Source organism: Miscanthus floridulus, chromosome 1 (assembly GCF_019320115.1).
Source record: "Miscanthus floridulus cultivar M001 chromosome 1, ASM1932011v1, whole genome shotgun sequence".
NCBI classification, from domain to species: Eukaryota; Viridiplantae; Streptophyta; class Magnoliopsida; order Poales; family Poaceae; genus Miscanthus; species Miscanthus floridulus.
In genome coordinates, this window is record NC_089580.1 from 91,084,136 (window position 1) to 91,099,735 (window position 15,600).

General features: G+C 45.0%; 3 protein-coding genes across 3 annotated transcripts; all 3 read right to left on the minus strand.

The window, feature by feature from the left end:
• Positions 1-3,934: 3,934 nt before the first annotated feature.
• On the minus strand, positions 3,935-4,855 carry LOC136489483 (protein TIFY 11e-like). The gene has a single exon (XM_066486105.1). It carries the CDS (start codon positions 4,761-4,763, stop codon positions 4,188-4,190), a length of 576 nt encoding a protein of 191 aa, XP_066342202.1. The 5' UTR covers positions 4,764-4,855; the 3' UTR covers positions 3,935-4,187.
• Positions 4,856-7,869: 3,014 nt separating this feature from the next.
• On the minus strand, positions 7,870-8,657 carry LOC136489493 (protein TIFY 11e-like). Its single transcript, XM_066486113.1, has one exon. It carries the CDS (start codon positions 8,571-8,573, stop codon positions 8,049-8,051), a length of 525 nt encoding a protein of 174 aa, XP_066342210.1. The 5' UTR covers positions 8,574-8,657; the 3' UTR covers positions 7,870-8,048.
• Positions 8,658-12,073: 3,416 nt separating this feature from the next.
• On the minus strand, positions 12,074-13,049 carry LOC136489501 (protein TIFY 11b-like). The gene has a single exon (XM_066486118.1). The coding sequence runs from the start codon at positions 12,968-12,970 to the stop codon at positions 12,320-12,322; it is 651 nt and encodes a 216-aa protein (XP_066342215.1). The 5' UTR covers positions 12,971-13,049; the 3' UTR covers positions 12,074-12,319.
• Between the last annotated feature and the right edge of the window lie 2,551 nt (positions 13,050-15,600).

Below are 15,600 nucleotides of genomic sequence, written 5' to 3' on the forward strand. Positions count from 1 at the left end.
GACTCCGAGGAGTTAGTAGTCATGATGCCATACCTGAAATCCCCCTCATCATATGCTAACGCCCACTGAGCCTTCTATTCCATCTACGCCTCTAACCAGGCCTTTCCCGCTGCATTTACCATCTTGTCTAGTCTTTCTTTGTCTCCTTGAACTGGTGCTCTGTACGTACACAACATAGAGCCTTTACCTTGTCACATACCTCCTGCTTCCACGGATGTTGCTAGAAATTAGCGGTAAAGTGTCTCATGCACCATCTATGTACTAGAGGTGGGAACCCATCTATATGCTCAGCTGCAGCATTAAGAAGCCTTACATGACGGTCCGAGATCAAACATATAGTGCGAGTTGGGCCAAGCACTTGCACATGTAGAACCCACATGAACCATGACCACGATTCATTGTTCTCTTCCTCTGCCAAAGCAAAAGCCATGGGTACTATCTGGTCCTCGGGATCAATAGCAGCAGCCATCATCAAGGTGCCCCTGTACTTTCGTGTCAGGAAAGTGCCATCAACAAGTACAACTGGCCGACAAAACTGGAATGCATGTTCCGTTTGCGTGAACGACCAGAACACACGATAGAGGACATGCCTCAATGAGTTCTGAAAAACACCCCTCCGGTGTCCATAACCCATTTCAAGTTAGGGTTGTAGTAATGCATTGCACATAAGATACGAGGCACCCTATTGTACGCTTCCTCCCAAGTACCCCATCGAATCGCCAAAGCAATTTGCTTGGCATGCCAAGCCTTTCCATACGTCACATCGTACTTAACGAATCTAGATATGGACTATTGTAAAGAAGATGCCGAGATGTCGTTATTGTTATCAACGAGCCCCAATATACGATGGGCAAGGTAACGTGCAGTGAGCTGCTGATGATTTTCCTTCCCCTATTGTCTAGGCAAGTGTGGGGTTCGACAACTTTAGTTATCCTCTACTTACCATCACTCTGTCTCTTTTGTGCATTTAACCTCCATATACAATCGTTTTTGCATATCACGTGGTACCTCAACTCCTGGTCTGAATGAGTGACGGTGTACGGCCTATGGTGGTACACAGCATAGTCCTAAAAGAAGAGTTTCATCTCTGACATTATGTTGAATATCATCCCCTTCCTAAGGGTTTCTTTCTCATGGTTGTACAATGAATTCCTACACATCTGAAGACCGGTGTCACAAACTGCCATATCAGTCATGCTGACATCCCTATAGTTCAAAACAACCATAAAAGGTACGTTCTTAGACCTTATTTGTTCAAGCTCAGTCGCTGTGTAAGGTAGTGGTGGAACATACTGCTACGCTTCGCTAATTCTAGCCCATGAATCATAGGGGGTATCATCTGCAGCCAAATATGTAACTAGTCTACCCTAAGCCTGGACACCATGCAAAACCTCAGTTGGTACTGGTAATGGCATAGTATGAACCGATACTGGCATGGCATCAGCCGGTGTTGACATAACATCTGTACCTCCTTGGTCATCATCAGAATCGTCTGAATCACTGCTAACTACATCACCGATCCTATCCTCCTCCTGCTCCTCCTCTTCCCGTTCGAAATCATTCACATCGAAGTCATTGCTTATACAACCTACCGCAGTTGAATGAAACTGCTCCTGCGTCAACTGACCGTCCAAATCCATGTTATCCTGAGTTGCTTTCCCTTCGACCCCTAATTCTTGGTCATTGCCTACAAAACCATCAATGGACGGGTCATCCTGAACACCCTGCATCCTATATCCATTCTTCACTACCACCTCGGCCACGGGCACATTGAAACCTTAGAGAACCCTAGTGTAGCGGGACCAGTAAACAGGGTCGCGCAAGGGTATAAGGATATAGTGTGCCCTAGTCTTTTCAATATTAAACATCTCCTTCAGTGTGAAATCACCGCCAAACTTTGAATTCAAATGGACACAAAGGTTGTTGAAGTTAGGAGGTTCATCAAACCATTCTAATTCTTCTTCCATATCCTCAAGCATACTATCTTCTCTCATAACACTTTCTCCATACAAAACTCTAACACAACAATCCATCTGTAAAAGTATTTCAAAAAACTTCATCAAGTCGTCGAAATCATCGTACGTAATGTCCATAGTAATATTAATACATATTCTAACTATAACTATACTAACTAATCTAATATTAACATCTATACAAAGCTAACTACAACAACTAATTAGACTAAATCCAATATATAACTAGACTCAATAACTATACTAACTAAACTACATAACTTTACTACCTATACTAACTTACTATATTAACTATACTAAATAAACTAACTTTACTAACTATACTAACTATACTAAATATACTTTAATAATTTTACTAACTTTATTAACTATACTAACTATATTAGGAGAGTACCTCGCTGCAGCGTGCTAGACCGGGCTAGGAGGCGTGGACGCAGGCCTCGGTGGGCAGCCGTCGTGCGTAGCCGAAGGGGGTGGCGTGCGGGCGTGGTGGCCGTGCCGTGCTCGGCGGCGGGCTGGCTGGCGCGGCCGGACGCGGGCGCAGCAGCCAGGCGGCATTGCTGCGCTGCTCGGGCAACGGCGGCTGCTCGGCCACTGGCGGACGCGGGACGCGGCGAGGGTTTTATTCGGCAGTGCCGCGCCATGGATAAGGGCGCGGCAGTGCCGCGCCAAGATCGGTGACGCGGCAGAGCCCTGCCACGACACTGGTCAGCGATTCCGGTCGCGCCACGTCAGCCCGCTACCGCGCCACCATGCATGACGCGGCATATGCATTTGGCCGCATAAGGGCAATAAGCGCAGCCAAAAGTGTTAGTTTTTTTAAATCCAACCATGTTAGATTTAAAATTAGTTTTAAAAAATATTAAAATAAAAAATTCTCGATGCACTACTCAAGGCGACGTGTGCCGTCTCGAACCGCGTGCCGTCTTGAACCGGGCGCCGCCGACGCAACCATCGTAAGGCCTTGTTTAGTTCCAAAAAGTTTTCTCAAAAAGTGCTACAGTAGTCATCACATCGAATCTTGCGATACGTGCATGGAGCATTAAATGTAGACGAAAAAGACTAACTGCACAGTTTGATTGAAAATCACGAGACGAACATTTTGAGCCTAATTAGTCTATAATTAAATACTAATTGTTAAATAAAAACGAAAATATTACAGTAACTAAAATCTCAAACTTCACACAACTAAATAAGGCCTAAGTTCGTTCCTCAACTCGTTCTAGACCCGCTGGCACGTGCATGATTGTGTGAGATGATTCAAGCTACAGCCAGCTAGTACGCCTACTAACCTACATTATTACCTATTCGCTTATTCTTCGACTCGATCCAGTGATGGGCCTCGTTAGTAACGTTGAAAAAACAAAATAAAACATGACAAGAGAAAAATACTATTTTGACTGAAAAAATAAACTAAAAAATATGGATTATAAGAGAAACAAGCAGGGCCAATAAGCTATCTCCAGCGAAAGATCTATTGTGAAACCCAAACCTAAAATAGGTCTTCAACACAATACCTATAGCCTCCAACAGAGTACTTATATGAAAAACCTATTTTAGGTGCCGAGAGAGGCATAACCTAAATTTGAGTATCCTCTCTTCTGAAGATCCATTTGTAAAAATAATTGTCTTTTGGGTCTTGTTGTTGGAGAAGACTAAAAATATATATTGAACTCTTTGTTTGTATCGCTATCTAAAAGACAAATATGTCTTATATTTAGGGACGTGGTTGTTGAAGACCGTCTTAAAAAAAAAAACTGGCATGTGGGGTGGAGCTTGGGGAACAACCTGTCAGATCAGTGCTAAGGACTCTGTGCGACGTGGATCTGCAACTGTAGGGTCTGTTTAGTTTCTAAAAAATTTTGCATAGTATCTGTCACATCAAATCTCGCGGCACATACATGGAGTACTAAATGTAGATGAAAAAAAATTAATTACACAGTTAGGTGAGAAATCACGAGACGAAACTTTCAAACCTAATTAGTCCATAATTAAATATTAATTATCAAATACAAACGAAATAGCCAAAACCTAAAATTTTTTCGATCTAAACGCGCCCAAAGGAATTCAAGTTTGCTCAGGCTTTCATTCAGTACGCCCATGTTTACTAGTTTCTCTGTACATCCCACTCTTCCTGTAATCCTACTGTACGATTTTTTTTTCTTTTCCGAAAAGTACTCTATCAACGAATTAGAAATTGGGCACCAACAGGAATCAGAGCGCGAGCTTGAGGTGGTCAGGGCAGGCGTCGCTGGCGTCCGGTCGCCGATACGGCTCCGCGCGCGCGGCGACCCGGACCTTGCGCTTCTCCATGAACCGCTGCAGCGACGCCGTCCTCGCGACTGGCAGCAGGTCGTCGGCGGCCGCAGAGGCGGAGACCTGCCCGCCGCCGCGCTTGGCACCGGCGGTCGCCTCTGTTCCTGCACCTTCTTGCGCTGCTGCTGCGCCGCCGGCAGCGAGGAGAAGCAGGCCCGCCGCCTTGTCCACCGGGACGTCGTCGAGCACCAGCACGCGCCCTCCGTACACGATGGTCATCATCTGCGCCGGCGCCGGCGCCGCTTGAGCCAGGTGGTCCAGGCCGTCGTCGGGGCTGCAGGCGTCGGAGACGTCGGCGCCCGGCATCAGCAGGAGGGGGCGCACTGGCACGGCTGCCGGCCTCGCGTGCGCGTGCTTCCTCTCGGCTTCGGCCGCCTTCACGTACTGGCTGAGCGCCCCGCACGCCGCCGCGAACCGGCTTGTCGCCGCAGCGGCGCCGCCCGTGCCTACTGGAGTTAAAGCTGCTGCCGCCATCACCGGTGATGAGCTGCTGCCTGCCGCTGCCTTGGGTTGGGAGTTGGGACCTTGCTTTGCTTCCCGGTTTCGTGAGGAGGAATTCTTTGGTTTGGCTTGGGCTTTTGGGTTGGGAGCTCGATTTTATAGGTGGGACTGGAAGCGAGGAATCGTCGGGGACATGGGTGTGAAACCGCGCGCGCGGCGCGGTGGGTCGTCGGCACGAACAACACGTGAAAGTTGCGGTGGGAGCAGCATAAATAAAAGTATAAAACTACCAGCCGGTGGACAGCGGCATGCACAAGTGGTGCAGTGGACGACTTGGCCGACTGGCCGTGGTCCCCGTGCTGGGACCGTCGGACATTTGCAGTTGCAGGCAGATTATCACAGAGGTACCTCACAAACAGTGCCAGATGCACGATGCGGGATAAGGGGACTAAAACAATAGAGATGTTAATTTACATAAAGATTTAATGGTGAAATCAAGCTTTTTACTACAGTGATTAGACTTAAAGCCCCCCTTGGGATCCGCCGCTGCTCACAAATCACAATCATCATCACATACGTCGTGCCGCAGCCGCACCGTACAATTACATATACTTGCCATACATCACTCTTGCCAAGCCAATATAAAATTTTGGCCAAAAAAAAAAAACAAGCCAATATAAGGTAAGGGGCTGTTTGCTTCCCAGCCACACCTCGCCACAGCAGCAGGTTAGGCAGCCATGCCCATACGGGACAGTGTTTGGTTGATTATTAACCTTAGGCTCCCACAGCTTTTAATGCAGTTAATGCAGTAGTGACTCTCGCCACAAGTGTGGCGCTGGTTTTTTTCGCCTCCGCCACAACCCGCCACAATTTGGCGTGGCATATCTCGGCTGGAACCAAGCAGCCCCTAAAAAAGCACGTGGTTTCGAATTTTGATACTATGAAATTTATCCATTGTACTCCCACCACTCTCGCTTCTCGAGGTGTTAAATATTCTTTATTTAGACTAAATACATATAAAAATTATTAATGTTTATAATGCGTAATAAATATCATTAGATAATATATTTTTATAATAAATGTAATTGGAGAATGTAGACAATGTCTTCTATAAACTTAGTCAAACATAATTTTTTTTGACTCCTCGTGAAGTGAGATCTATATTCTTTTTGAATAGACGGAGTACCTTGAAATAAGACATCGTCTTTCAAAGCCTCTGGCTTAGAGTTTTTTTTCCCATCACAATGAGTCAAAAAGAAAAACAAGTCTAGTTTCCCCTACCTTTTCCTATAGCTTGGTTCATTTAGGAATATGCTTGGTTAGCACAACTCTAACTCAAAGTTTTATGGTAGATATATATGTAGTTTCAAAGCCAAATTAAAGATGTTTAAGTACATAAATGATTCATATTGATGCATGCCTTGGACCATTGTCGTACCTCTAGCCCAAAGAGTTATTAGACTCAGTTTTGAGAAATTCATGAATCTTTTGGAGCTAGAAATTTACTAAACATGGAACTACAAGTTAGTATAAATTTCGAATGCTTGCATACTTGACGTACGCATACCTAGACATACGTTTTGCATTTTCTTTTTCATAAAGGAGTGTTCATTTTTCTTTTGTTGTTCGTGGTAAAGGAGCGTGGCCTTTTTGAATTGAATGATGGAAGGAACGTGTCTTTATATACTCTGTTTGAAATCGATCGGAGGCACTAGCTAACTGTAGTACGTAGAAGAAGACGAGTAAATTAAAACAGCTGCGTGGAAAAGAGGCGGACTACTCGACTAGCAACACAATTACACAACCCAGTTGAACTCGGGCTGACCACACACCCCCACAGAAAAAGTTCACCGGTTTGACGGTTTCGTTCCTGGATTTTTGTTTGGATTGGAAAAAGACGAAGGCGACCCGCAAGCCTGCACGTGCGAAGTTAGGCCGACGGAGGGAGGAATGGAAGGAGGATGCGTGCGTGCTGCTGTCTCACGCGATGTGCCGGCCCGCGGGGCACACGATCGATTGACCTCCGCCAGCCCGACCGCGCACCGCCGCGCTAAAGTAAATTCAACGGTAAGCCAGGAGAAGCGGCCGGTACGGTGCATGTGCAGCGGGAAGCTCCGACAGAGTTTCAGGCGTGTCACATGTGCGAGGGACGGGACCAGTGGGCACCATTTCATTTCTTCTTTCGTAAGAAATTGTAACCCTAAACCTCTTCCTAATCCTTGGTTTTTAGAAAGATGTGAAAAAATTCATCTCCAACGACCCTTAATACAACCTCCTAATATTTTAGGAGTCAAGAAAAATCTCCATCATCCGCGTAACTTTACAGGCCGCAGACTCGCGCGTATCTCCATGGCGCAAAGGTCGCGACGTTTTCTTTCTTCCCGCGCCCTTCCTTTGCCGCGGTTTCCTTCGTCGCGCCATTGTTCTTCATTGAGCGCAGAGGATCTTCACCGTCGCCCACCAAGGAAGAGGTAAAAACTCCATCGATCTACTGCTCTGTTATGGTATTTTGCCGTTCGTTGGTCTTATCCACGCCGCCGCCTCCAGGATTGGCCGTCGCCGCCGCCGGGATTGGCCGCGTGCTGTTTCTCTGTGAGATGCCCAGGCCGCGTGCTGTGTCTCTGTGCCACGTCCTGGCCGCCTGCCTCTCTGCCTGTGTTACGTGAATTTGGTTTCTTCGCTCCGTTCGCGTGCCCTTAAATCCGGCTTGATCCGTTTCTTCGCCCCGTTCGCGTGCCCTTAAATCCGGCTTAATCCGTTTCTTTTTTCATCCGGAACAATATTTTCTTCTCATAAATTTCTCCAGAATTCCTTCAAACCATCCAAATTCCTCCAGAACCATATCATCCCAACCGGGCCTTCCTAGCTTGTCTTGGTGGCCGGCAGGCAGCAGTTTTTTTTTGTTTTTTTGTTGCATTGGACTACTTGCCCGCATGGTGCTATGGTACTCCTTGCCTGCATGGTACTGTGCTCTGCTGCTCTGCTGATGGCCAGCTGCTGCTCCTACTAGATGGCCGGCTAGGAGCTAGCGAGTTACGGCGGTGGCAGGGAGGTCGTGGCGTGAGAAAGGGTTCGGCGTGCCCCTGTGCACTCCCGCGACAAAAAAAAAAAAAAAAAAATTATTAGAAACTCTTGTAGATGTTTTTTTTCTCTCAATATCTTTTCAGAAGTTGCAAAACTACACTGTTTTTAGAAGGAAAAAATAGAAAACTCTTGAGATGCTCTAGTAGAGTTTTTCCTCTGTACAATCGACTCTTCTTACACTTACATACAGTACGCTACGAACACCTATAGTAGTAGTAGTAATAACAGGCTGTATCAGAGCGTGAGAGCTAGATGGTCCGGGATCGACGACGCCGCCGCGGCGGCGGCGGCATCCGCCGGACGGCTGTATGGCGAACCGCGCTTGGCGACCCGGCCCTTGCGCTTCTCCATGAACTGACGCAGCGACGCCTTCCTCGCCATGGGCAGCAGGTCATCATTTCGCAGCACCCGTGGCGCGGCGCCTTGTTGCGCGGCGGCCGCGAGCCGGAGCAGCGCGGCGGCCTTGTCCGCGGGGACGTCGTCGAGCACCACCACCCGGCCGCCGTACGAGATGGTCAGCTGCTCGCGCTCGGCGCCTGATCCGCCTCCTCGGGGCTCGGGCTCCTCCTCTTGCGTGGTGGATAGGTCCGCGCCGGGCATCAGAGGGAGTACCGCTACTACCGTGCCCGCCGCCGCTGGCCGCGGCTGCTCCACCGTCGTCGTCGCCACCGCTGATGCCGCTTTCACGTACCGGCTCAGCACGTCGCACGCCGCCGCGAACCGGGCGCCGTGGCCCTGGACGCTCCCCGCCGTTGCCATTATCTTGGGTTTCTTTGCTTCGCGCTGTGTAATTAGGCGAGCTTTTGCTGCTTCTTGATCCTGTCGCGCTGGGCCTGGGAATTGGGACGGAGGAGTTGTATGTGACGGATGGTTTCGGGAGGAGATTTTTATATAGACGGGTGGGGGGAGTGGGAACGACGGAATCGCGCGGTGCGTGCCGTGTGAAACCGTGGTTTTGGGTCCTCACCTGTTTCTGCCACGACCAACACGTGATGGTTTGGGAGGCTGATTGCTGCGCTGCCTGAATGGCGCGCCGCTATGTTTAGGAAATCGGACGTGCTGGTTCTGGTTGGTTGCCGTGGGTGCTCCGCTCTGTGTCTTGATGGTTTTATGCGTGGCTCCGCTCTGTGGATAGGTATTGTACTATGATGATATTTTCTTTGCTATATATATATATATAATTTTTTTTATGATGTTTCTCATCACTTTGAGCACATCCTCGGCCCACTGGAAAAGGGAGCACTACCGGAAACCGGCGATTTGCCGAGTGCCGAGGCTTTGCCGAGTGTATTTTATCGGGCACTCGGCAAATACCGTGTTTGCCGAGTGCCAAATAAAATACACTCGGCAAACAAAAACACACGGCAAAATACGTCTTTGCCGAGTGTTTTTTTCTGGCACTCGGCAAAGAAGCTTTTTGCCGTGTGCATTTTTTTTTTTGCCCTCGGCAAATCATTTTTTCGAAGCAATTTTTGAGGCCCTAAATGAATTCAAATGAAAAACTTTTCAACTACAAAGTTGTATAACTTCTCAAGATCTACAAAGTTTATTTTGGTCATTTCTTCATTTGACAAAGCGACAATAACGTTGTTCATAAAATCTACATATCTCATATCTCTCATATTAATTTCATGAAAGTAGAAGATACATATATAAGATTTGTGAACAATGTTACTACCACTACGTCGGATGAACAAATGACCAAAATAAACTTTATAGATCTTGATAAGTTATGAAATTTTGTAGTTGGCAACATTTTGATTTGAAATCATCTTGTCATGCAAAAACGACGTTTGAATTTGAAAATTTTAAAATTTGAATTTTTCAAACGACCTCGGATGAAAAAACTTCCTAAATGAAAATTGTAGATCTCCAAAAGTTATGAAACTATGTAGTTGACAACTTTTTGATTTGAAATCATCTTATCATGCAAAACTATGTTTGAATCTCTCAAATTTAAAATTCAAAATTTTCAAACGACCTCGGATGGAAAAACTTACTAAATGAAAATTGTAGATCTCAAAAAGTTATGAAACTTTGTAGTTGACCACTTTTTGATTTGAATTCATTTAGGGTCTCAAACAAGCAATTTACTCTCAGTTTGCCGAGTGCCTTTTTTCTAGCACTCGGCAAAGCCGTATTTTGCCGAGTGCCCATATTTTGGCACTCGGCAAAGAGGTATTTTGCCGTGTGCATTTTTTTGGCCCTCGGCAAATCAGTTTTTCGAATCAATTTTTGAGGCCCTAAATGAATTCAAATGAAAAACTTTTCAACTACAAAGTTGTATAACTTCTCAAGATCTACAATGTTTATTTTGGTCATTTCTTCATTTGACAAAGCGACAATAACGTTGTTCATAAAATATACATCTCTCATATTAATTTCATGAAAATAGAAGAGAGATATATATGATTTGTGAACAATGTTACTACCACTATATCGGATGAACAAATGACCAAAATAAACTTTGTAGATCTTGAGAAGTTATGAAATTTTGTAGTTGGCAACATTTTGATTTGAAATCATTTTTCATGCAAAAACGACGTTTGAATTTGAAAATTTGAAAATTTGAATTTTTCAAACGACCTCGGATGAAAAAACTTCCTAAATGAAAATTGTAGATCTCCAAAAGTTATGAAACTATGTAGTTGACAACTTTTTGATTTGAAATCATCTTATCATGCAAAACTACGTTTGAATCTCTCAAATTTAAAATTCAAATTTTTCAAACGACCTCGGATGGAAAAACTTACTAAATGAAAATTGTAGATCTCAAAAAGTTATGAAACTTTGTAGTTGACCACTTTTTGATTTGAATTCATTTAGGGTCTCAAATAAGCAATTTACACTCGGTTTAGTATAATATATTGGGAAGTAAAACGGAATCTAGACACAAGTGACAGTGTGGTGTAGTGGTAGAGGAGGTTTGTGCGCAGCGGGAGGTCTTGGGTTCGAATCCCGTCGGCCGCGTAGCCGTGAAATTTACGCGAAAAAAGCCGGAGATGGATGGGCGCCGACCGGTGGGGGCCTCCACCAATTAAAAAAAAATTTCATTTTTTTTTGGGTAAAAATTCCCATTTTTTTCGGCTTTTTTTTCGGTTCGAACTTTGCCGAGTGTCGGCACTCGGCAAAGGCTTTGCCGAGTGCCCGACAAAAGACACTCGGCAAAGACGTCTTTGCCGACTCTTTTTTTGCCGAGTGCTCTTTGCCGAGTGCAGCACTCGGCAAAGCCTTTGCCGAGTGCAAATTGGGCTTTGCCGAGTGCCCCTGGCACTCGGCAAATTCACTGAGTCCGGTAGTGAGAAGCTTGACACGGTGGTTCCGCGAGAACACCTCTAAAAGAGATGAGTCGTTTTTTTCTATTTCAAAGTAAATCAATTCCTATAAATCATCCTGCAAGTCAAACTATGACTAATTTTATAGGAATGAATAGTAATATCTATGACACCAAATAAGGACATTATGAAAATATACATGTTATTGCATATCTATCTATGCTAGCTAATTTATTGTCATAAATATTAGTACTCTACGGATCGAACTGAAATAACTTATAAAGTTCATTTAATTTGGAATAGAGGGAGTGCCTTATCTAGCTCCTGGTGAAGCAAGTTGTTGGAGAGAGTGAATAAATTAATTAATTTAAAAGATACTAATAATTCTAGAGTAACGTGAACAAAGCTAAACTTAATGGCAGTAAGTTGGACCTTTCCTATTTACAAAATGGCACCAAAATACCTAAAATAAATAAGAAATTTAACCCAAATTTAAAACATCTTTCTAGAAGATGGTGTGACAATAATCGCCCTGTTCGTTTGGCTTATAAACCGTACTTTTTCAGCTAACGAATAGTTTTTTTCTCTCACAACAAATCCGTCATCAGTACTTTCAGCCATGACAATCGGACAAATAAGGTTCAAAAGAAGGCATCTAGTGTGTCTAGCGATTTCTTTCGTGGATGACGCCCAATGTCCGTATTGCCCTGAACTGCCAATTAATAAACTCTCGATTTTCTGATTAACGCCCTTGTTCTTGAGACATGGCATTTTTTTTTGTCTCCCTTACCTTGTATATAAAAACTGAACTGAACTGAACCACACGCAAACTTCCACCATATTCTACTGAAATGTTAGCTATATTCCAGACTAGCTCCGACATTCTTTAAGTTTAACATGTTATAAACATGATGAAATACGAACTTTTGCTTGCGTGTCGTCATCGAAAGAGCTGTTAACAAAGAACACACAGCGTATATTTATGGACTTCGTAGTAGTGTGTCAAAGTCAATGCCAAGTGTGACATTTCTACTTTGGCCAATAACAATCGTTCAAAAAAAAGGGCAACTTGCATTCATCATATATAATTATAATTTCCTACAGGCTACAGAGCTAAGCTGAACTTTCCTATATATACACTACACGCCAATACGACGTCGTCGACGCGGAAAGTGAAGTCCAGTACGCGGCGGCGACGGCGAGATGGCGACGCCGACGCCGACGCAGGCATCAGCACGCGCACCCTCCTGGAGCACCAAGGCCGAGCCAGGAGGACCCCGCGTCTTGTTCGCCCGCCTGCAGGTTCCGTCGTTCCTCGTTGGACGACGCCGGGGCCGGGCGGGCGGCGGCGTAGGGCGCGCGCGCGACGAGCCTGTCCCGCCTCTTCTCCATGAACCGCTGCAGCGACGCCTTCCTCGTCACTGGGATGTCGGTGGTCGTCGTCACTCCGGCTCCGGGCAGGTCTGGCCGTGGCCGCTCGGCGACGAGCACCAGCTCGGCCACCCTGTACGAGGGGAAGTCGTCGAACACCACCGCGCGGTCGCCGTACATGATCGTCAGCTGCGCCAGTTGCGTCGCCTCGGCCTCGGGCTCCTCCTCCCTGACGTCCGGCTTGACGTCGGCGCCCGGCATCAGCAGCATCGTCGTAGGCGGCGCCGTGGTAGGAGCCGCTGCCGCCGCCATCGTCATCTTGCCAGCGGTTGCGGCCTCCGCCTTCTTGACGCACCGGCTGAGCACGCCGCACGCCACGTCGAACTGCCGCCGGCCGCTGAAACCCACAGGCGGTGCCATCTCGATCGTGACCCCAAGAAGAACAACCACCGAATAAGAATTGCGACTGAGACTGTGTGTGCGCACGTTGGTATTGCCTTCCAATTCCATTCGGCTGAACGCCTCGACAGTTATATAGGCAAATTGGCGGAGACCTCGATCGTGTGGCGATCCCTGCGGGTGGCATGGGGTGGTTCCGCTCCATCCGCACGACGCCACGACGAGAACGTGGCGACATGAAAGGTGGAGGCGGAGGCCGCCGCATATTTTAGTCGGCCACACGACTCACACATGTATGACGGGGCGTGCTATGAGGCTATTTTTTTTTTTATCTGTCTAGTCAAAACTCGCGTGATTTGAAGCCACCCATCACCCAAGTGACAGATGGCTTGAAAACACTCGAATGGACAAAACAAAAAGAATCGAGTGTTTTGAAGCCAGCCATCACCCGAATTTCAAAACCACAGGATCTACATCTAAGGGACCAGATTATAAACAAATTAACAGATAATATTTTTTAAATGCAAATTAAATAAATACAAATGCAAAACCATAGAAAAAAATACACATTGCATGGGAAAAAATGCAGATAATTTCTATGAAAGGCAAATTGGAAGAAATCCAAATAAATCAAATCAAACATACAAAAAAAGAAGATTGCAGATAATTTGTATGAAAGGCAAATTGGAAGAAATTCACATAAATCAAATCAAACATAAAAAAGAAGATTGCAGATAATTTCTATGAAAGACAAATTGGAAGAAATTCAAAATAAATCAAACCAAACATACAAAAAAGAAGATTGCAGATAATTTCTATGAAACGCAAATTGAAAGAAATTCAAATAAACAAATCAAACATACATATAGAAAAAGGCAAAAAAAAAAGATCAGATAATTGTTCGAGTAATTTTGGCCGTGCGCGCACCGCGTTTTTTTGGCGGTTTCGGTTCGTTTCCGCGCGCGGGTGCGCCTCCGCTGTCGCCCATAGTTAGCTTTCCTTGCTTTCGGCACGGGTATCACAACTCCAGCAAGCTGGCACGGGCACGTCTGGACCTCTCTCTGTTACGCGCACAAACACACCTTAAATGCGAGGGTTGGCGAACACTCAAACCGGAGACCAGCGCAAATTGTTATCATGAATTGTGTATCTATAGTCGATGGAACTTGTCTATCGGGTTTCTAAGTCTCCAATCTATCACGGGTTTTTGTATTTTTTTATTTTAAATTATTTATGATAAGTAGGTTCTTGTATTTTTGAACCTTGAGGGCTTACACTTGGTAGACGTGTTAGGGTACCTTTCTTATACTCATCGCATATGTTAAGATTTTAGGAGATTATTAGTTAAGATTTGTTGTTCAGTCGGCACCGTTAGAGGAAGTACATTGGTGATGGGATTGTCTGACCTTTCTTTTGGAACCAAGGGTGCAAATGTCTTTTTACGTTTGAGATAGCAACACCTAAAAATCCTAGTGCACATCTAGAGAGAACTTGTGTATATTTTTATAAGTGGTTTTTGCCCTTAGTTTTTAAGTGACTAAATTCACCCCTCATCTTCCACGGCACGGTCCCCTTGAGTCGAATGTAAAGGTTATTATGCGGAATGCATGTCACATAAGTACTTAGAAACTCTACAAGACATGTTGGCTTTTATAGGCGATTTTTTCATGACAACTGTGCTAATTGTCAATCAGAACATTTTGTTTATAATGGTTTCCAACAGTTAGTTCACCTTAATGACGAAAATATATCGTGTGTCATTGATGCCAACCCAAAAATCATCATATCATATTTGTGATGATCATTATGACAATTCTTGTCTATCATAATTGTCATCCAAAATACTTCGATGTCATGACACAATAGCATCTTCTATATAAAAAAGTGTCTCCATAATTTATATTTTGATATGTAGTTTTCATATTTTCTAAATTTATCACCTTGTTTGATGCATCCATCTCACATCTCAATTTTTTTTGTGATAGAAGACATAAATAAATCAATGTATTTTTTCTCAAGTATTTAATTTTTTTATCAATATTTGGTTAAATAGTTGTAATAGTTCAAATAAAAACAAGCTTAAGAGAACTATTGTTATACGGCAACCACATTTTTCCCTTTCCTTTTTTTTCCATTGTTTTGTCCCTCATGTTTATGCATGCAATAATCCTTGGTCATGTGATAAAAGTTGCAAGAAAAAATATTTAAATCATTTGTCAAATATTTTGGGCACCAAACTATTTGATAAAATTCCCATAATGTCTTAATCAAGTTTGAACTAAGTTCAGCTTCTTTTGGATTTGCAAAGTTCTAAAAAATGAAAAAGAACTTATATCCCTATCTTGGCCTAGACTGGTTTCCTTCCGTGGCCCATCTTTTTCCCTCTTCGGGTTGCCTAACCCGCTCCTTGTCTTTTTATTTCTTCATAGGCCGGCAACTCCTCCCCTCTAGCCTGCCAATGGCCGAAGTCAGCCCACCTGTCCTTTCCGATTGATCTTCCTCCAGACTGTCCTCCTCTTGCATCGGAGTATACAATTTTTCCGCCACCTAGTCGCTCGGGCTCTCGGGAAACTTCTCCTCTTGTTCCCTACTACAGGTCAGAAGGGCGGCGGAGCGTCGATCTCTCTCTCGACGTCGATCTCGCCGGCTCCTCCTCGCATCCGGTGATCGTTCTAGTGCCGGAGGTGTGGAGGAGCCGCTGGATCGATGGCCGGTGTACATACCTTAAGCCTTGTTAGCTA